We start from the raw sequence: 21147 nt of genomic DNA, 5'->3' as shown, positions 1-21147 counted from the left end.
ATGCCAAGGTTGTGGGCTTCAGGGACTGGGAGGGTGGTAGCCCAAAGCCCATCCCAGACCCCCTCCACTCCCATTCCCATCAGAATCCAACCCCCATTGCCTCCACTCCCACCTCCCAACAGCCTACTCCCATTCCCTCTTCCTCTTCCACCCCCCATATCCCACCCTCGCCCCTTCTACCCTCCCCCACAACCAACACCATCCCTTCTTCTCCCCTGCAACAGCCCACCCCAACCCCTTTACTCTCACCCCCGACACACCAACCCCCAGGCAGCTCACCACAACTTCCAGTATCCCAGTCAAGGAAACCCTGAAGTCTTTCCAGGCCCAGCACTGGGATGCTGTAGTCCAAGGCCGGGTCGGACCCCAGATTTTTGGGCCTTGCAGGACTTTCCCTTGGGATCCCAATCCCAAGCTCCAGGGAAACTGCACAGTCTAGTCCACCAACCTCAGAGGGCATCTGAACGCCAACCCCAGCCCTGTTGGGGAAGGAGGTGCGGCCCCACCCATGGGACAACCGAGTCACAGTCTGGCTTAGAACTGGCCTGCTCTCCCACCTGGAATCACTGTGATGGTCTTCAGGGCCCGCAGCACACGGAAGGTCCGCAGCGCAGAGATGTTCCCCATGTCCACAAACTCTGTGAGGTACCTGCAAGAGGGCCCAGATAGCAATAACCAGCATGGAGCCGGGGGCCAGAGGGCCGTGCTTAGAGGTGGGGTGTGAGGGAGTGGGGGTCGAAGGTACAGTGGGAGAGGCTGGGGGCCGGGGGGTCGGGTAGAGGGTATGGAACTAGAGGGCTCTGCTCGGAGTCGGGGTGAGAGGGGATGGGGGCTGGAGGGCCAGACTCAGGGTTAGAGGAAGTGGGGGCTGGAGGACCATGCTCTGGTGGGGGTTGGGATGCTGGGTGGCAATGCTCCCCAGCAACTCTCCATCTGCTTCATTATTCTATCATGTGGGTTTCCTGAGTCTTCATTTACACCAGTCTGATGAGGGGCAGCCCCTTCCACACCCCACTCCCAAGACTGGAGACCTTGCCTGCACATTTATGGCCAAATGATATGTATGTGTGTAGGGAATGAGGCAGGTGAGGGTGTCCATTCATCCTAAATCAGATAAGCAGTCTTCTGGGAACAGTCCATGTCCCCTCCCTCTGTCCTTCCCTTAGGGCCAATACAGGCAGTGAATAGCCTAGGAGTCAGACAGTTATGGGTACTAATCCTGGCTCCGCCACTTTGCTGTGTAACCTTGGGTAAGTCAGTTCACTTCTCTATACCTCAGTTACCTCATCTGTAAAATGGGGAATGAGACTGTGAGCCCCATGTGGGACAGGGACTGGGTCCAACCTGATTTGCTTGATGACGATGATGATGATGATGGCATTTATTAAGCGCTTACTATGTGCACAGCACTGCTCTAAGAGCTGGGGAGGTTACAAGGTGATCAGGTTGTCCCATGCGGGGTTCACAGTCTCAATCCCCATTTTCCAGATGAGGTAACTGAGGCATAGAGAAGTGAAGTGACTTGCCCAAAGTCACACAGCTGACAGTTGGCGGGGCCGAGGTTTGAACCCATGACCTCTGACTGCAAAGCCCATGCTCTTTCCACTGAGCCACTCTGCTTCTCCACCCAGCGCTCAGTACAGTGTCTGGCATTCAGTAAGAGCTTAACAAATACCAGAATTATTATTATTATTGTTGTTATTATTATTTTTATTAGAGTGAGCACTCAAGACACACTGGTTACTCCATTACAACAAATGGCCTACTCACTGACTGACCAGCTGACTAACTGACCAGCTGACTAACTGACTGACCAGGTAATTGACTGACTGACCAGATGGCTGACTGGTTCACTGACTGGCTTACTGACTGACCAGATGACTGACTGACTGACTGACTGACTGTCTGACTGATCAGATGACTGATTGACTGAGTGGCTGACTGACTAACTAATCAGATCACTGACTGGCTGACGGATCAGATGACTGATTGGCTGACTAACCAGATGACTAACTTACTGACTGACCAGGTAATTGGCTGACTAGCAGACAAACTGACTGACTGGGTGACTGAACAGACAACTGATTGGCTGACTGACTAGATGACTGACTAGGTGGTTGGCTGACTGGCTGCCTGACTGACTGACTGACTGGCCAACTCACTGATGAATGGCCCAACAGTGAACTCAAGGGCAGCATCTGTACAGAGACCCTCAACGGGGGTAGGACAAAAGGACTTTGGAAGGGCAAGATAAGCTCAAAATAAAGATGGGTCCATGGGGGCGATTGCAGCTAGCCCTCACTGAAGGGAAGACAGAAGTGGAGAAGACCTGAAGAAGGCCTTAAGGAGGAAATCAAAGAGAAGGGGAGGGAGAGGAGTGGTTCTGTCAGCAGGTTAGGGGCTAGGGTGGGATTCATTCATTCAATCGTATTTATTGAGTGCTCAATAAATACGACTGATGATGATTGAGTGCTTATTGTGTGCAGAGCACTGTACTAAGCGCTTGGAAAGAACAATTCGGCAACAGATAGAGACAGTCCCTACCCAACAACGGGCTCACAGTCTAAAAGGGATTATCATGGGATGCTGTGGGACGGCCATGGGGATGCTGTAGGATTGCCCAAGGGTTGTTCTAGGGTTGCCATGGGGATGTTGTGGGGTTGCCAGGGGGATGCTGAGGGATTGTTGTAAGGCTGTTCCCAACCCTTCCCCACTCACGCCATCATGATGACACTGAAGTCCAGCCAGTTCCAAGGGTCCCGCAGGAAAGTGAAGTCATCAATGCAGAAGCCCCTGGCCAGCATCTTGATGAGGGACTCAAAGGAGTAGATGCCCGTGAATGTGTACCTGCAGGCCAGGCCAACCAGCAGTCAGGTTGCTGCTCTCAGCGTCTCATGCCCTAAAGCATCGCACAGCCTGCAGCATCCCACAGCCTATAGCATCCTATAACCTGCAGCATCCCACAGCTGCAGGGTCCCATGGCCTGCAGTCTCTCACAGCCTACAGCACCCCTCAACCTGCAGCATCTCACAGCGGCCTCCATTGTCCCAAACCTTTCACAGAATGGGAGGGAATCAGCCTTTCCATGTTGGGGCACGTGGAGGGACACTAAATGGCATACAGGATGGGGCACAGTGTGAGGAGCAGAGAGAGCCACAGAATGGGGCCCAGAGTGGGGCACAGGACAGTGCACAGGGTGGGTACAGGGTGAGACACAGCTACAGCTAAATAGGTAGGGTACAAGGTGAGACACAGGCAGCAGAACTGGAAAAGGACAGAGATGTGGGCAATGGGGACTGGGGGGCTATTGACCAGAAGGATCTGGATGCTAAGGTCTGGGGAGAGACAGGCCAGGAGTGGTCAGAGTTGGAATTTCCAGAGTCAGGAAGAGTGTGGTCAGCGGGAACATGGATTCACCATTCTCCCAACCCCAACCCAATCCCTGCCCAGTGCTGGCCCAATCCTGGCAAGATCTCAGCCCAATGCCAGCCCCCCAGGGTGAGGGACCCAACTGGTGCTGTGGGCCAGCAGGTTCATAACAAACACCAAGAAGAAGCAGCAGGCTTAGGTGGCCGGCTCCTGGCTCTGCCCCAGGGTGGCCACACTGGTGGTCGTTAGGCTAAAGGGTTCTGGGAGACACGTGGGGAGAACAGAGGAGGAAGGTCATGGCCACCTGCTCCTGGAGAGTCCATGGGTGTGTGACAGTAGGGGTAACAGTGAAGAATCCATGATGGGCTCAGCAGCAGATGGGGCGGGGGAGAGGGAAGTCATCAGGTAGTCCAAAGAAAGTGTGTGGGGTAGGAAAGAGTATCCAGGGAGATGGTCAGGAGAAGATTAATTGGATGGGGACTGTGTGGGAATGATCACTGAGGGGCTCTGGGGAGAGTCAGTGGGAGGGACAAAGTGAGCAGTGTGGGCAAGTGTCACCCTAGATTGGATTCTGCAGCAAAGCCCTTTGTCCTAGAATCAGACACCCCCAGCACCAACCCAGTCATGCTCAGCCACAGCCATACCCAAAATCAGCCCTGCCCAGCTCCAGCCATGCCCAACCCCAGACCTTCCAGCCCCAGCACAGCCCAGCCCCTGTGCAGCCCTAGCAATGTCCAGCCCTAGCCAGGCCCAAGTCCAGCCCAGCCTCACTGTCAGCTCCAACCCCAGCCCTGCCCAGCTTAAGCCCAGCCTTGCCCAGCCTTGCCCAGCCCCACCCATGCTCACTCCACCATCTTGGCCCAGGACGGAGGGTCACTCAAGGTCATGAACACACAGTTAGCCAGGATGGTGATCATGATAAAAAGGCTGAACAGCATGAAAGAAAGTCAAGGAAAAGCTTGTCCATGCTCCTTTCCTATGTCTCCTCATGTCACCCCTGCCTTCCCATGCTTCCCAGTGCCTCCCCATGTCTTCCAGTGCATCCCAGTCCCTTCCAGTGCCTCCCCAAACCTCTGACTACCTCTCTTCCCTAATCCTCAGAGTTCATCTGAGCTGTCCTAGATAAATGTGCCCTTATCACTTCCAAGAATCCACCTTCACTGTCCGCAAGGAGTTTCATCTTCATGATCCCAGAACCTGGACGTACCACACCTTGTGTAGTCTGGCCCAACCTCAACCATCTCTCTCTGTCTACAAAATCCACACAGTGGCATGTTATTTGACTCCTTCCTCCCTCTCAGCTCTCACATTCAATCTGTTTCTAAAATCCTGTAAATTTTTTCTTTATAACATTTCCTGGATCTGCCGCTTTCTCTCCAGTCCAACAGCCACCACCACCCTGGTCCAGGCACTTTTCTACTTGACTACTGAATCACCCTCCTCACTGGTCTCCCTGCATCCAGCCTCTCCCTTTTCTAGTCCATACTTCACTCTGCTGCCCAGATCATTCTCCTAAAACATGATCCTGCACACTTCTCTCCATTCCTCCCCAAACTCCAAATATTTCCTATTCCTTTCTGCATCAATCAATTAATTGATTGTATGTATGTGAACAGAGCATTGCACTAAATATTTAGGAAAGTATAGTAGAGTTGAAGACATGGTGCTCATAACCTGCGGGGAAATGGACTCATAGTAATTTACAGATAGAATAGAAAGGGAAAATGAATGTGCAGATAAGTAAGTGCTCAATATTAGAGCAGATAAGTTGGTGTGTACAGCAGTGCTCAGATGTTTGTAATGGCATAGTTGGTGCAGAAGTAATAAAATGGTTGTTGGAATCAGTTAATTAATCAACCATTTATTGAGTGCTTGGGAGAGTACAGTATAACAGAGTTAATAGACATGTTCCTTGCCCACAAGGAGCTTACATTAGAGGGGGAGAAAGACATTAATGTAAATAAATTATAGATATATACATAAGTGCCATGGAGCTAAGGGTTAAGGTGAATAAAGGGTACAAATCCAAGTGCAAGGATGAGGCAAAAGGGAGATGGAGAAGGGGAAATGAAGACTTAGCTGGGGAAAGTCTCTTGAAGGAGAAGTGATTTTAATCAGGCTTTGAAGGTGGAGGCAGTGATAGCCCATAGTACATGAAGGGGGAGGGAGTTACAAGCAAGAGGCAGAACATGTGAGAGATCAGAGGCAAGAAAGATGAGATGGAGATACAGTGAGTAGGCTGGTGTAGAGGGGCAAAGTGAACATGTTGACTTGTAGTTTAAAATCAGGGAGGCAAGATAGGAGGGGGTGAAATGATTGAATGTTTTTAAGCCAATGGAAGGAGTTTCTGTTTGAAGCAGAGGTGGATGGGCAACCACTGGAAGTTCTTGAGGACTGGGGATACATGGAATGAACAGATTTTTTTTGTAATAATGATCTGGGCAGCAGAATGAAATATGGACTGGAGTGAGGAGTGAGAGTAAGCAGGGAAGTCAGCATGGAGACTGATACAGTAATCAAGGTGGGATAGGATAAGTGCTTGGATCAATGTGAGAGCAGTTTGGATGGAGAAGAAAGGGTGAATTTTAGGAATGTTATGAAGGTACCCCGATAGGATTTGGTGACAGATTGAATATACAGGTTGAATGAGAGAGAGGAGTCAAGGATAATACCAACGTTATGGGTTTGTGAGACAGAAAGGATTGTGGTGCTGCCTATAGTGATGGGAAAATCTAGGGGAAGACAGGGTTTAGATGGGGAATACTGCTCTGGACATGTTAAGTTTGAGGTGTCGGCGGCACATACAAGTAAAGATGTCCTGAAGGCAGGAAGAAATAAAAGACTGCAGAGAAGGAAAGAGATCAGGGCTGGAGATGTAGATTTGGGAATATTCCACATAGAAGTTGTAGTTGAAGCCATAGGAGCAAATGAATTCTCCAAGAGAGGAAGTGTAGCTGGAGGAGGCCCAGAACTGAGCCTTGAGGCAAAGGAGGAGCCCGTGAAAGAGACTGTGAATGAATGGCCAGGGACATATGAGGAGAACCAGGAGAGGAGAATGTCAGTTGAATAATGTTTCCAGGGGAAGGGGGTGGTCCAAAGTGTTGAAGACAGCTAACAGTTCGAGAGGGATTATGATGGAATAGAAACCATTGGGTTTGGCAAGGAGGAAAGCATTTGAAAGGGCAGTTTTGTTGGAGTGAAGGTGGTGGAAGACAGATTGAAGGGGGTCAAGGAGAGAATTGCAGGACAAGAAGTGGAAGCAGCGGGTGTAAACAACTTGCTCAAGGAGTTTTGAGAGAAATGGTAGGAGGGTGATGGGGAGATAAACTGGAATCTGTCTTTTTTAGGATAAGGGATACACAAATACGTTTGAAAGTAGTGCTTAAGAAGCTATTGCAAAGTGAACAGTTGAAGATGGTAGTCAAGGAGGGAAGAAGGGAGGAAGTAAGTGTTTTGATTAGATGCAAGGGCATGAGATTAGGTAGAGGGAGTGGATTATGAGAGGAGACGAGAGATCTCCTCTTGAGATGCTGTTGAGAATGATGAAGGAAGTTGAAGAAGAGGGAGGGACTGGATAGGAGCAAGGGAGATTTTAGGGAGATCATGCCTGATGCTTTCAATTTTCTCAGTAAAGTATGTGATCAGGTCATTAGGGGCTAGAGATAGGGGGCAGGGTACAGGGGGGATTGCGGAGGGAGTTAAGCATCTGAAATAACTGGCAAGGGCAGTGGAAATGGGAATCACTAAGGATGGAGAAATACTGTTGCTGGGCAGAGGAGAGGGCAGAGTTAAAGCAGGAGAGAATGAATTTAAGATGCACAAGCTCAGCCTGATATCTGCATTTCTGCCATCAGTGCCCCAAAGCTCATACACAGAAGCGAAGGAAGTGTGCTGTGAAGGTGATTCAGGGCTGTGAGTTAGTGGTATAAGATCGATGAAAGGATAGGAGGGCGAGTGAGTTAGGTTCCATAGAGAGGGTCATGTTGAGGGCATCGGTTTGGTCATCAAGGGAAGATAGTTAGAGAAGCAGCGTGGCTCAGTGGAAAAGAGCCCGGGCTTTGGAGTCAGAGGTCATGGGTTCAAATCCCGGCTTCGCTGCTTGTCAGCTGTGTGACCTTGGGCAAGTCACTTAACTTCTCTGTGCCTCAGTTCCCTCATCTGTAAAATGGGGATGAAGACTGTGAGCTCCTGGTGGGACAACCTGTAACCTCTCCAGCGCTTAGAACAGTGCTTTGCACATAGTAAGCACTTAATAAATGCCATTATTATTATTATTATTGTTGTTATAGTTTGGATATACAGACTAAATAGAGCATGATAACTTGAGAAAATTGGTGCAGGTCAAAAAATTGGAGATTTCTGTTGGGGAACAGGACAGATAAGGCCCGAGGAGAAGAAATAGGACCTGGGGAGAAGAAAAATGAGAAGAGAAAGTCCACCAGGAGGAGATATGATTTCATGAAGTCTTTGAGGATGAGGAAAGCACTGAGGTCTGGTGGATTTGTAGGGAGAGGGAGTTCCTGGCAAGAGGAAGGGCATGAACAAGGGGTCGACAGCAAGAGAAACCAGGATAATTCACAGTGAGTAGGTGAGCTTGAGAGGAACAAAGAGGGGTAGCGGTGAAGAATCCGCAGTTGGCTTAGCAAAAGGGCTACCAGGTAGTCTTGGGAAGTGGAAAAAGAGAGTGGTTAAGTGAGAACAAGAGAGCTAATGGTAAGGGGTTGATGTTTGAGGTGGAGAATAATGGATTTTTGAGGAGTGGGGAGATGTGCACAGAACGACATTTAAGAAAAACGATCTGGGACATAGAATGAAGTATGGACTAAAGATAGGAGAGATAAGAGGCTGTGAGACCAGGGATGCAGTAGTCAAACTGGAAAATGACAAGTGCCTGAACCAAGGTGGTGGCTGTCTGGATAGAGATAGAGTGGTGGAGCTGGGAAATTTGGGGAAGGTGACGGCCCATAGACGGAATGTCAAGATTGAAAGACCCAGAAGATTTGAGGTTGTACCAGAGAGGCAGAGGATGGCGATATGGTCAACTGAGATGGAAAAGTTAGGTAGAGGAGAAGATTTGGTGGGGAAGATAAGGAGTTCAGATTGGGACATATTGAGTTTAAGGTGACAATGAGACATCCCGGTGGAGCTGACCTGGAGGTCAGAGAAAATGAGAGATGGCCCAGGAGTTGAGAAGTCAGGTTGAGGATGATTACATTGGGTAATCATCTGGGTAGACATGGTAGCCGAAGCTGTGGTAGGAGGTGAGATTGTACAGGAGACTGTATAAGCCGATCTGTACAAACATGCTATGTGTAGCTGTAAGTACGTAAGTGGTAAGGTAGGAGTATGTGACCTGGGGAGAGTGCTAAGCGCTTAGTACAGTGCTCTGTACACAGTAAGCGCTCAATAAATACAATTGAATGAATGAATGAGAAGAAAATTAATCTGGGGAAGGCTCCAGGAGGAGGTGGGATTTCGGGAGGCTTTGAAGATGGAGAGAGCAGCATGGCCTAATGGAAAGAGCAGGGGCTTGCGAGTCAGAGGACCTGGGTTCTAAACCTGGCTCTGCTAATGATTTATTATGGTATTTGTTAAGTGTTTATTAGGTGTCAAGCACTGTTCTAAGTACTGGGGAAGATACAAGTTAATTAGGTTAGACACAGACCCTGTCCCACATGGGGCTCACAGTCTAAGTAGGAATTACCTTCTTGTGCGACTTGGGCAAGTCACTTAACTTCTCTGTGCCTCAGTTTCCTCATCTATAAAATGAAGATTAAATAACCCGTTCTCCTTCCTACTTAGACTGTGGGCCCCATGTGGGACAAAGACTGTGCCTGACCTTATTAACTTGTATCTACTCCAGGGTTTAGAAGAGTGCTTGACTCATAGTAAGTACTTAACAAATATTATTGTTATGATTACTATTATTATCATTAAGGAGAAGGGAATAGTCTACGATTTCAAAGGCAGCTGAGGAGTAGAGGAGGATCAGGTTAGAATAGATGCCGTTATATTTAGCAAGAAGGAGAGATCTGTCTCAGGGGAGTGAAGGGGGTGGAAACCAGATTGTAGAAGGTCAAGTAGGAACTGGAGGAGAGGAAGTACAGGCAGCAGGTGCATGCAACCTGACTGAGAAATTTGCAACAAGCAGAAACTTCTGACCCTAGGCTTGAGTCACTCCATCAGCTCTCTCCATCCTACTATTGAATCTCTTCTCCCACTGCACCCTAATTCACACTCTTGGCTCCTCCCAAATTAACCACTTCACTATGTGTGTGTCTCTCTCACCTCTCTCCCATCAGTCCCCTGGGGCACACTATTCCTTCAGCCTGGAACTCCCTCCAACTTCAAATCTACCAGACCCTAGCTCTCTCCATCTTCAAAGTCTCCTGAAATCCCATCTCCCTCCTGTAGCCTTCCCCGGTTAAATTTTCTTCTCCCCGGGTCACATATGCCTATCTTACCACTTGCGTACTCACAGCTTCACATAGCACATCTGTACAGATCGGCTTATGCAGTCTCCTATTTAAGCACTTATTTATTGATGTAAATGTATGTAAGGATGTAAATCACTTTACAGAAGCAGGCAGGCATTACAAGCTGCCTCAAAGAAAACTGAACTTGGGTATCAGCCTGCACCAAGGAAACCATACACACAATCAAAAATTTAAACTTGCAACACAGAGCTGAAGATTGTCATAGAATTCTGTTATGTAGCAGGACAGAGACCCGTGACACAAAGATAGACAAGGAAGTGGAAAACTGAGTCAAGGAGGGCTTTGCGTGATCATCAAAGAGTGTGTGGTGGCAGCTCGGTATTCAGCTTCAGAACCAAGCTGGAAGTCTACAGAGCAGTTATGTTATCCAAACCTTCCCTATGGTTGTGAGACTTGGGCTCCAGGGGAGCCACATCTGGATTCTTGACCAGTTTACAGGTCAGATTCAAAATCCAATGGCACGATAAGATCATAAACAATGACGTTCTGGGATGTAGTTGGTCTACCAGTGAAGCTCTGCTCACCTTAACACAGCTTCACTGCCTGGCTGGGACATGTAAGGAGTATGAGTGACAACAGTATACCAAAATGGCAGCTGTCTGGAGAGATAAAAATTGGTAAACTGAAAGCCAGAAGAGCAGAGGAAGCATTTTAAAGGCAGGGTGAAACAAAGCCTCAGACAATGCTGCCTCCCAGCTGAAAACCAGGAGTCAAATGCTGAGGACAGACCAGCATGGCGCATAAAACATCAAGAAGAGAGCAGCTCTCTTTGAGCAAAAGCTTTGTAAGGAGCAAGAGACAAGGTAGCAAAAAAGAAAACAGCATGAGGTGCTGTAAACATTAAGCATGACAACACAACCAAGAACAACCTTTTTATGTGCACAGTGTAGCTGGACCTGTGACTTCTGCAATGACCTTTTCAGCCACACACCCACTTTTGGTGAACTTTACTGTCAGGGCTGTCTTCAAATACAAAGGACAACCATATATATATTTAACTAATTCACATATCTGTGTTTCCATTCACTTCTTCCTCCTATCAGGAATGTAAGCTGTGACTGCTTCCTCTATCAGATTGTTCAGTTCCTCAATCAGTTCATCAGTAAATTGTATTTATTGAGCACTTATTGTGTGCCATTCACTGTACTAAAAGAGTACAATCTAATGGAATTGGTAGACACATAGGAACACAATGAGCTTACAGTTTAGAGAAGGAGATAGGCATTAATATAAAGAAATAAATTAAATAATGGTTATGTACATGAGTACCGGGGGGCTGAGGGAAAGTTGAATAAAGGGTGCAAATATTAATGCAAGGGTGACATAGAAGGGAGTGGAAGAAGAGGAAATGAGGATTTAGTTGGAGAAAGTCTCTTGGAGATGTGCTTTTAATAAGGCTTTGAAGGTGTGGAGAGTGATGGTCTTTCAGCTCTGAAGAAGGAGGGAGTTCCAGACCAGAGGCAAGCCACGGGTGAGGGGGCAGGGGGTGAAATAGATGAAATCGAGGTAGAGTGAGTAGGTTGGCATTTGAGGAGGAAGCATGTGGGCTGGGCTGTAGCAGAAGAGCAGCGAGATGAGATAAGGGGGGCAAGGTGATAGAGTGTTTTACAGCAAGGAGTTTCTGTTCGATACAAAGACAAGTGGTACTTGAGGAATAGGGAAACATGGACTGAATGATTCTGTAGAAAAATAACCTGGGCAGCAGAGTGACGTATTGCCTGGAGTGGGGAGAGACGGGGGCAAGGAGGTCAGCAAGGAGGCTGAAGTAGTAATCATGTGGGATAGGATAAATAGGCACATAGTACAGTGCCCTGCACACAGTAAGTGCTCAATAAATATGATTGAATGAATAAATACTTGGATTAACGTTTTGGATTAGCAGTTTGGATGGAGAGGGAAGGGCGAATTTTAGTGATGTGAAGGTTGAACCTACAGGATTTGGTGACAGACTGAATATGTGGGTTGAATGAGAGAGATGAGCAGAGAATAATACCAAGCTTATGGGCTTGTGAAACAGGGATGATGATGGTGCTGTCTACAGTGGTTGGAAAGGCAGCAGAAGGACAGGGCTTGGGTGGGAAGAAGAGGAGTTCTGTTTTGGACATGTTAATTATGAAGTTTTGGCAGGACATCAGAGGAGAGATGTCCTTAAGGAAGGAGGAAATACAAGACTACAGAGAAGGAAAGTGATCAATGCTGGACAGGTAGAATAAAAAAATAATAATAATAATGGTATTTATTAAGCGCTTACTATGTGCCAAGCAATGTTCTAAGCGCTGGGGTAGATACAAGGTAATCAAGTTGTTCCACGTGGGGCTCACAGTCTTAATCCTCATTTTACAGATGAGGTAACTGAGGCCCAGAGAAGTTAAGCGACTTGCCCAAAGTCACACAGCTGACAGGTGGTGGAGCCAGGATTAGAACCTATGACCTCTGACTCCCAAGCTCACGCTCTTTCCACTAAGCCATGCTGCTTCCCATACTAAGCCACACTGCTTTCCATATAGTTATAGTATTTGTTAAGCGCTTAGGCACTGTTCTAAGTGCTGGGGTGAATCCAAGGTAAGTAGATTGTCTCACGTAGGGCTCACGATCTCAATCCCCATTTTACAGATGAGGTAACTGAGGCACAGAGAAGTTACGTGACTTCCCCAAGGTCACATAGCAGAGAAGTGGTGAAACCGGAATTAGAACCCATGACCTCTGACTCCCAAGCCCATGTTCTTGCCACTAGGCTTGAACCATCTACATAGAAATGGTAGTTGAAGCCATGAGAGAGAATGAGTTCTCCAAAGAAGTGGGTGAATTGGAGAATAGAAGGAAACCCAGAACTGAGCCTTGAGGAACCACCCACAGTAAGAGCGTTGGAAGCAGAGGAGAAACCTGTGAAAGAGACTGCGAATGAGCAGCCAGGGACATAGGAGGAGAACCAGAAGAGGACAGTGTCAGTGAAGCCAAGGTTAGCTAATGTTTCCAGGAGAAGTGGGTGGTCCACACTGTTGAAGGCAGCTAAGAGGTCACAGAGGATTAGCGCTTAGAACAGTGCTTGATACATACACAGTAAGCACTTTACAAATACCATTTAAAAAAGGATGGAGTAAAGGTCATTGGATTTGGCAAGAAGATCACTGGTGACTTTAAGACAGTTTTGGTGACGTGAAGGGGGCAGAAGCCAGAGTGGAGGGGGTCAGGAAAAGAACTGGAGGAGAGGAACTGGAGACAGTGAGTGTAGACAATTAGTGCAAGGCTTTTGGAGAGGAATGATAGGAGAGAGATGGAGAGATACCTGAAGAGAGCAACAGGGTCAAGGGAGGGTTTTTTTAGCATGGGGTAACATGAGCATGTTAGGGGTGGGGACCGTGTTTTCTTTCTGTACTGTACTCTCCCCAGGGCCCAGTACAGCACTCAGCAGACAGCTGGCATTCAATCAATAGGTGTTAGTGATTGATTGACTAATTGATTGTAGTGGGGTATGGTTCTGTTGGTGAACATGGTCCCATACAGTCCCAGGACTCTGAGTACTCCCCAGAGTGAAGCTGAGAATTCCGGGTCTCCAAAGGTGGATTAGGTGCTGGGACTCCACTGCCCCCACCCTCAGCTCCCTGGGGGCTTGTGCTCAGGGCTGAATGAGGGTCTCCAACCTTGTAGACTGCCCACCTTCCTCCTCTCTTACTCCAGACCCAAATGGCATCTCCCTTCCAACCCGTGGATCCCAGTCGCATGGTACCCTCTGTCTCCTGGACCCTTGGCCTCCCATCCTCTCACCTCCTCTCTCTTTGGCCTCCAGGCCTCCCACAGACATTCATTCATTCAATCATATTTATTGAGCACTTACTGTGTGCAGACATCCACGTAGCCTCTCATCCCCTCAGCCTCCCTTCCCCTCAGCTTCCCATCCTCTCTGTTTTCTGTCATCTTGTTCTCTCATCCCTTCAGCCTTCCATCCTCCCTGTCTCTCATCCCCAGCCTCCCACCCTCCCATCCACTTGGACTCCTGTCCCCTCATCCTCCTGTCCCCTCAGCCTCCTGTCCACTCAGCCTCCTGTCTCCTCATCCTCCATCCCCTTAGCTTTCATTCCCTCCACCTCCCATCCTTCCAGGTCCTCAGCTTCCCATCCCTTCATCCTCCTATCCCCTCAGTCTCCTGCCTCCTGTCCCCTTGGCCTCCAGTCCCCTCGGCCTCCCATCCCTTTGGCTTTCCCTCCCCTTGGCCTCCCATCCTCCCAGCTCTAGGAAGGATATGAGTGGATAAGCACACGGATGGCTCCTCTCCGGATCAGGCTGAAGGGGCTGAGCAGATACAAGGCCGGGGTCGCCGAGAAACGGAATATAGCCCGTCCCTTGTTCAGCACGATGAATGTCTGAGACAGGGCGAGAGAGACAGAGATGGCAAGAGCAAAAGAGAGGTGGGAAGAGAGACAGAGATGGAAAGAAACAGAGGCAGGGAGAGGGATGGAAACAGCAAGAGAAAAAGAAACAGAGGCAGGGATATAGATGGAGACAGGGAAGAAAGAGGTGGGGAGAGGGACAGAGATGGAGAGAAAGGAAAAGATGCAAGGAGATGGAGATGGTGAAGAGAAATGGAGGCAGGGAGAGAGGCACAGAGAGACAGCAAGGCACACAGGGTATCAGAGAGTTTCAGAAAGCCCAAGTCCCACCTCCATTTTCCTGATGTACCCTCACATCTAGGATCCCATTTCTGGCATCCTCCGGGAGGCAGGCAGAGGCAAGGGTCATTTTCCTCACTCTACGGCTGAGGACACTGAGGCCCGGGGAGTCATGGTGACCCACCCGAGGTCCCACAGCAGGCCAGGGACTGAGCTGGGACCGGCCCCTGGCACTGTCTCTGACAGCCCATTCTCCGCCCCATAGTCCCTCTCCTGACCTTCTTGTCACAGTAGAAGGGATCCAGGTCCTCCAGAGGGGTGCCGATGGTCTCAGGGGGAGGGTCCCCATAGATGAGTGGCAGGTTTCTCCCAGCCTCCAGGTCTCTCCGGGGTTTCCGCTCCTGCTCCTCGACCTCCAGATGCTTGTTGCGTTGCTGCCGGGCTGCTTCTTCCTCCGCTCGCCGCTCAATGGCAGCCAGGGACTCTCGGGTGAAGGGGCGCAGGCTTTCCGGGCCAGGGGGTACCAGCAATGGAGGTGTGGAGGGACCAGGGGGCACAGGGGGCACCTGGGATGCCATCCTTACATTCTGACCCGGAGCCTGAGCCCGTCACCTGCAAAGACATGGCCAATCACACCCACTCAGAACGCCCAGGCCAGCCTTGCCTCTCCTCCCACTTCTTTCTTTCTGATGATGCCCACCCCAGAGACCACCCCTGGGCGCTAGTAGTCCAGGGGAAGGCTCAGGGTGGTAGGGGGCCCCTGTTCAAGACTGCTCCAGTAGGAGTAGGGGAGGCTGCAGGGAGTCCTGGAGCTCCAGGGAGATGGGATGCCAGAGAGACAGGTATCCAGTGTGCCTGCCGGCCACAGACAGGTATCCAGTGTGCCCACAAGCTATTTTCCGTTGTGATACACTTGCACAGCTTCATTATGTTCCCTTGCTTATCCTTCTGTTTCCACTATTTTTGAATAATTACTGAGAGTTTGAAGTTCCCTGCCTCCTGGTCTCAATAAGCTTGTTAACTCCCTTGAAGACCAAGAATGTGTGCCTTACTTCAGTTGCAGTAGTAGGAATAATCGTATTTATTGAATGTCTGCCCTTCCCACAAGGAGCTTACACTCCCCCAGTAATAACTGTGGTATTTATAAAGTGCTTACTATATATCAGGCATTGTTCTAAACACTGGGGTTGATACAAGTTAATCAGATTTACACATTCCCTCCCTTTTTCAAGATGGTATTTGTTAAATGCTTACTAGGTGACAGCTACAGTACTAAGCGCTGGGGTAGAGACAAGATAATTAGGTTGGACGCAGTCCATGTCACACATGGAGCTCACAGTCTAAGTAGGAGAGAGAACTGGAATAATAATAAGAAGAATAATACTAAGAATAACAATAATGGTACTTATGTGCTTACTATGTGCCAAGCACTGTTCTAAGTGCTGAGGTAGATACAAAGTTATTAGATTGTCCCACGTGGGGCACACAGTCTTAATCCCATTTTACAGATGAGGTAACTGGGGCACAGAGAAGTTAAGTGACTTGCTCAAGGTCACAGAGCTGACAAGTGGTGGAGCCGGGATTAGAACCCATGATCTCTGACTCCCAAGCCAGTGCTCTTTCTGCTAGGCCAGTTGAAATAACTGAGGCGCAGAGAAGTTAAGTAATTGTCCAAGGTCACACAGCAGAGAAGTGGCAGAACTGGGATTAAAATCCAAGCCCTCTAACTCCCAGGGTTGGGCTCTTTCCACTAGACCCACGTGCTTAGTAGTAGTAATAATAATGATAATAATAATAATAATAATGGCATTTATTAAGCGCTTACTATGTGCAAAGCACTGTTCTAAGCGCTGGGGAGGTTACAAGGTGTTCAGGTTGTCACACAGGGGGCTCACAGTCTTAATCCCCATTTTACAGATGTAGTAACTGAGGCACAGAGAAGTTAAGGGACTTGCCCAAAGTCACACAGCTGTCAATTGGTGGAGCCAGGATTTGAACCCATGACCTCTGACTCCAAAGCCCATGCTCTTTCCACTGAGCTACGCTGCTTCTCTAGTAGTAGTAGTAGTAAAAGCATTAGTAGAGTACATAAGCACTGTGGTATTTAATAATAATAACTGTGGTATTTGTTAAGCACTTACTATGTGCCAAGCACTGTACTAAGCACTGGGGTGGTTACAAGCAAATAGGGTTGGACACAGCCCTTGTCCAACATAGGGCTCACAGTCTCAATCCCCATTTTACAGATGAGGTAACTGAGGCAGAGAAATGAAGTGACTTGCCCAAGGTCGCCCAGCAAGCAAGTGACGGAGCTGGGAATAGAGCGCATGACCTTCTGAGTCCCAGGCCTGTGCTCTATCCACTATGCCATGCTGCTTCAGAGGCAAGGGTCATTGTCCCCACTCTACAGCCAAAGACACTGAGGCCAGGGGAGGAGGCACAGTGACCCGCCTGAGGTCCCACGGCAGGCCCAGGGTTGATCTGGGACCGGCCCCCGGTGCTGTCTCCACCAGCCGAGGTTGGCTTGGGAGGAGAAAAGACAACCAGAAGTGAGCTAATAGGTCAGGTGGGGCCAGTTGGTGGAGAACATTGAAGCTGACTGTGAATTTTAGTTTGATGTGAGGAGAGTTGGAGGACCAGTGGAGGGTTTGGGGGAGAGGGGAGATGTGGGCTGAATGATTTCTCCGGAAGATAACACAAGCAGCAGCATGGAGAATAGACAGATGGGAGCAGCAAGCGGCTGGAGGCTGGGAAACCAGCCGGAAAGGCTGATACAGCAGCCTAGTCATGATACGATCACAGCTTAGACCAGGACAGGAGCTGTTCTGGTGGACAGGAAGGGTCAGAACCAAAAAATGTTGTGTAAAAAGAATCAGCAGGATTTGGCAGTGGACTGAATGTGAGAGTTGAGAGACAGCGAGGAGTCAAAGATTATGGGAGCTTTTAGTTAAGCGCTTACAATGTGCCAAACATAATATTAGATGCTGGAGTAAATCCAGGACCATCAGGTCACATTTAGGGCTCACAGCCTAAGTAGGAAGGAGAACAGGTATTGAATCCCCATTTTGCAGATGCGGGATCAATCAATTGTATTTATTGAGCACTTACTGTGTAAAGAGCACTGTACTAAGCACTTGGGAGAGTACAACACAACAACAGACACATTTCCAGCCCAAAATGAACTTACAATCTAGAAGGGGAGACAGACATCAATATAAATAAATAAATTATGGATTTCTACATAAGTGTTGTGGGGCTGGCCGGGGGGGTGGTGAGGGGTGAATAAAGGGAGCAAGTCAGGGTGACACAGAAGGGAGTGGGAAAAGAGGAAATGAGGCTTTAGTCAGGGAAGGCCTCTTGGAAGAGATGTGCCTTCAATAAGGCTTTGAAGCAGGGAGAGAATAATTGTCTGCCAGGTATGGGAAATGAAGGGCATTCTAGGCCAGAGGCAGGCCGTGGGTGAGAGGTCAGCAGCAAGATAGATGAGATCGAGGTACAGTGAGTAGGCTGGCATTAGAGGAGGGAAGTGTGCGGTCTGGGTTGTAGTAGGAGAGCAGCTAGGTGAGGTAGGAGGGGGTAAGGTGATTGCGCTTTAAACAAGCAAATTTTTTGTTTGATGTAGAGGTAGATGGGCGACCACTGGAGGTTCCTGAGGAGTGGGGAAACATGAATTGAACGTTTTTGTAGAAAAATGATCCAAGCAGCAGAGTGAAGTATGTACTGGAGTTGGGAGAGACAGGAGGAAGAAGGGGACCCAGAACTGAACACTGAGGGACACCCACAGTTAGGAGGTGGGAGGCAGAGGAGGAGCTTGAGAAAGAAACTAAGAATGAGCAGCCCGAGAGATGGGAAGAGAACCAGGAGAGGACAGTGTCAGTGAAACTAGGTTGGATAATGTTTCTAGGAAAAGGGGGTGATTGAGAGAAGATAAGTAACTTGCCTAAGGTCACACAACAGATAAGTTGCAGAACCAGGATTAGAACCCAGGTCCTCTGACTCCCACGCCCATGCTCTTTCCACTAGACTATGCTGCTTCTCTAAGCCGAGGCTGTGGGCTTCTGGGATGTGGAGGTTATTAGCTGAGATGGGAGAGCTGGGAGAAGAGAGGGTTCGGGGGGAACAGGCTCTGTTTTAGACATAATGAGGTTGTGGTGTCGGTGGGGGTTGGGTAGCGTGGGATTGCAGGTTGAATATTCTCCCTCCTGCCTAGACTGTGAACCCCCTGTGGGACCTGATTAGCTTGTATTTACCTCAGCTCTTAATACAGGGCTTGGCAAATAGTAAGCACTTACCAATTATTATTACTAGTATTGTTATTATGAGAGGTCAGGGCTAGAGAGGTAGATTTGGGAGTAGTCAGCATAGAGGTGTGTGCCAGGGAGGCGCTCAATAAATCCCTCCCAATCTAGTCTACTGTTCTTCCCGGAGGCCGCCACAGCCCGGCTATGCCCTGGGCCAGGCTCACTAGTGGTTGGCCCCTGCCAAGACGCTGGAGTCCCGGATCCAGGGAGACGTTTGGGGAGAAGGGAGCCCTGCGTGGGCCTGGAGGGGCAGCGGGCAGAGGCCAAGTGTGGCCTGATCAAGTTTCCGATTCCCTCTTCACCGGACGCGCCTAGAAAGCATTTTGAGGTACCTCTTGGACAGAACAGCTGGGCTGAGCCAAAGGGCTGGCCCAGACACCGCACAAGCACCCGCACATACCCACGCACACACCCCCCCCCACGCGCATACAGACCCATATACACACACACCTCCGCGGAGGCACAACCACAGCAGGGGCGATGCCCCCCTGGCCGGTCCCTGGGCGCCTTGGCCAGGGCAGCTTCTCCCTGCCCCGCCCCCGGCCCGGGCTCCACCAGCTGCCGCCCAAGATCACTGAAGGAATCGGGTTTCGGTGGCGAGATGACTCCGCTCATTCCTCGGAGGAGAGAGGGGGCTGGGCCGGGCGGGGCAGGGCCAGGCTGGGCCGGGCCAGGGGTAGGGTGATGACCCCTATCAGGCGGGACCTGGGACCTGGGCCCTGGGCCCCGCCTCTGCCGCGCCCCCAGCTCAGGCCCTCCCCCTGGCCTGCAGGGAGCTCTCAGTTCAGACCTTCTCCGTCCGCAGATAGGCTTTGCCAAATGTCCTTAGTTGATCTATTTGTCCTCTCTCAATTCCGACACCCCCTTCCCTGGGCCTGTGTCCCCACTCTGTTCACCCCTTGCCCAGGTCCCGTGCCAGTCCTCAGGGACCACTAGGCAGAGCAGGGAGGAGACACAGCCCTGACACATCCACAGACACACAGACACACACACACACCCATTGCCTAGTGAAAAGTGCAACACTCTGGGAGTCATGACCTGGGTCCCAATGCCAGCTCCACCCAAGGCCTGCTGGGTGACCTGGGGTAAGTCACAACTTCTCTGTGCCTCAGTTTCCTTATCTGTTAAATGACAACCCCCCCTTCACTCTCCCACAGGCACCTCAATATCATGTCTAAAACAGAGCGACTCCTCTTCCCCCACAAACCCTCTCTTCTCCCAACCCTCCCATCTCAGCCAATAATCTCCACATCCCAGAAGCCCACAGACTCAGCCCAGAGAACCAGCATGGCCTAGTGGACTTAGACTATGGGACAGGGACTTGGCTGATTTTATTGTATCTTCCTCAGCAGTAACATAATGCTTGGAATACGGTAAGTGCTTAACAAATATCACAGTGAATAGCAGAGAACAGAGATGTGAAAATGTGTTGCACTAAGGAGCTTCTAGAGTGGTTAATGAGACCAGAGTTAGGTGAGACTAATCTGAAAAGGTTTCTGGGGAAAAGATGGGTTTGGGTTGGTTTGGAAGGGGAAGAGAGATATGGTTTTTTGAAGAAGCGAGGGAGAGCATTCCAGACTGTGGGAAGGCCGGGAAGTGGTTTGCAAGCGCTTAGTACAGTGCTTTGCACACAGTAAGTACTCAGTAAATATGAATGAATAAAGGCAGCAGGGATGGGGAGGGAGTTTCCTGTGCTGTGGTTGAGGATGGGGGCAATTGGGTTCAGGCAGGTGAGGGATGATTAAGGCCTGGTGGGTTGCAGGGGAAGGAAGCTTTGATTTTATTTCTGTGGAAGTAGCTGGGGAGATCTGCAATGAAGAGGAGAGAAGGAAGCACGGAGGAAGCAGAAATTCATTCATTTGCAGAAGTCAAGGGTTCCTGCTGCTGGAGAAAGAAGGTGGATTGGAGTGGACAAGGCCCAAACTGGAACAAAAATTCAGATGGTGGAGGATACTTCCTGGATATGGATCTGGCCCACAACTACAGGAGCCAGGGAAGTGGGTGGGATCCCAACACAGGAGAAGAGAGGGCCCAGGACTGAGGCATGGGTGCTTGGTGCCAGGGCCTGAGAGGCAGAAGCACCAGACAAAGAGATGAAGAGGTCATCAGAGAGGTCAGACAGCCAAGAGGAGAGTACAAGGGCCTGGAGGCTGAAGGCTCTGGGGACGGGGTAGTCCATGGACAGGCCCACGAGGAGACACTGCAGACCTCAGCGAGGACCTCCCCACCTCAGTCCCAAGCTAAGGGTCAAAGGCAAGTAAGCCTAGCAGAAAGGGGGAAGTGGCTAGGGTCCCCCTACTCCCATGCCAGGGCTGAGGGACGGCTGTCAGAACAGAGAGAAAGAAGATGCTGTGGTGTCAGATCAAGGAACCG

General features: G+C 49.7%; 1 protein-coding gene across 1 annotated transcript in view; it reads right to left on the bottom strand.

Annotated features, from left to right (window-relative positions):
- The window catches only part of SCN4A (sodium voltage-gated channel alpha subunit 4), a 78073-nt gene extending 63022 nt beyond the window's left edge, over nucleotides 1-15051 (bottom strand). The window contains exons 1-5 of the mRNA XM_038754263.1: nucleotides 14752-15051; nucleotides 14109-14227; nucleotides 4216-4305; nucleotides 2719-2847; nucleotides 558-649 (exon numbers count right to left, since the gene is read on the bottom strand). Coding sequence (XP_038610191.1) covers nucleotides 558-649; nucleotides 2719-2847; nucleotides 4216-4305; nucleotides 14109-14227; nucleotides 14752-15051 — 730 coding nt within the window. The remainder of the gene's footprint in view (nucleotides 1-557; nucleotides 650-2718; nucleotides 2848-4215; nucleotides 4306-14108; nucleotides 14228-14751) is intronic.
- Between the last annotated feature and the right edge of the window lie 6096 nt (nucleotides 15052-21147).

The sequence above is a fragment of the Tachyglossus aculeatus genome, chromosome 11, assembly GCF_015852505.1.
Source record: "Tachyglossus aculeatus isolate mTacAcu1 chromosome 11, mTacAcu1.pri, whole genome shotgun sequence".
NCBI classification, from domain to species: domain Eukaryota; kingdom Metazoa; phylum Chordata; class Mammalia; order Monotremata; family Tachyglossidae; genus Tachyglossus; species Tachyglossus aculeatus.
This window is presented reverse-complemented; position numbering and strand designations above follow the sequence as displayed.